At 38.2% G+C, this 621-nt stretch overlaps 1 protein-coding gene across 1 annotated transcript in view; it reads left to right on the top strand.

Annotated features, from left to right (window-relative positions):
* SYK (spleen tyrosine kinase) overlaps positions 1 to 621 on the top strand; it is a 36,037-nt gene that overhangs the window by 289 nt on the left and 35,127 nt on the right. The window contains 1 exon segment of the mRNA XM_010002535.1: positions 1 to 121. This exon segment is cut by the window's left edge and continues 34 nt beyond it. Within this exon segment, the coding sequence (XP_010000837.1) occupies positions 1 to 121 (121 nt within the window).

Below are 621 nucleotides of genomic sequence, written 5' to 3'. Positions count from 1 at the left end.
TGTCTGTCTACTGAGGAAACCTTTCAACCGACCACCAGGTGTTGAACCCAAAACAGGACCCTTTGAAGATTTAAAAGAGAACCTCATAAGAGAGTATGTCAAACAAACTTGGAATTTGCAGGTAAATCCAGCCTGATTTTGCCATTAAGTGGTCTTTTATTCCAAAGAAAATGAGATTGCCCTGTTTGTTTCCAGCTGTTGCTTCTGCTGTAGTGGAGTCCTAGCTCTTTGAGTTTTGAGCAGTGGTTTTCTTTCCCCAATATATGCAGTAACTTGGCTGTAAGTAGTTTTCCAGAAATTAGGCAAAACTTCGGACTTTGATAGTGTCTTAGACTAGCAAAGCCTTAATCTACCACCATATTAAGCCGCATCATCAGATATCCCCATGCACCAAAATTTTGTACCTGTAATGAAGAAGACACAGAAGTGGCTTATTTGATTTCTTTTGATTTTGAAGTTTTATGTACTGATGTGCAAGCAGGCATAATTACATTGTTTTATCTCCTGCCCTCTTAGCTAGCCTTGTTTCTATGATGCTTATTTAGATTATATTTAAAACAGAACTTAGTTTCTTAACTGCAGACCACTACATATACATCTTTGGTACTGCATGTGTCAAGC

This window comes from Chaetura pelagica, unplaced genomic scaffold (assembly GCF_000747805.2).
Source record: "Chaetura pelagica isolate M959 unplaced genomic scaffold, ChaPel_1.0 scaffold927, whole genome shotgun sequence".
In the NCBI taxonomy this organism is placed as follows: Eukaryota; Metazoa; Chordata; class Aves; order Apodiformes; family Apodidae; genus Chaetura; species Chaetura pelagica.
The sequence above is the reverse complement of the archived record's forward strand: the minus strand, read 5'-3'. Positions and strand labels throughout refer to the sequence as shown.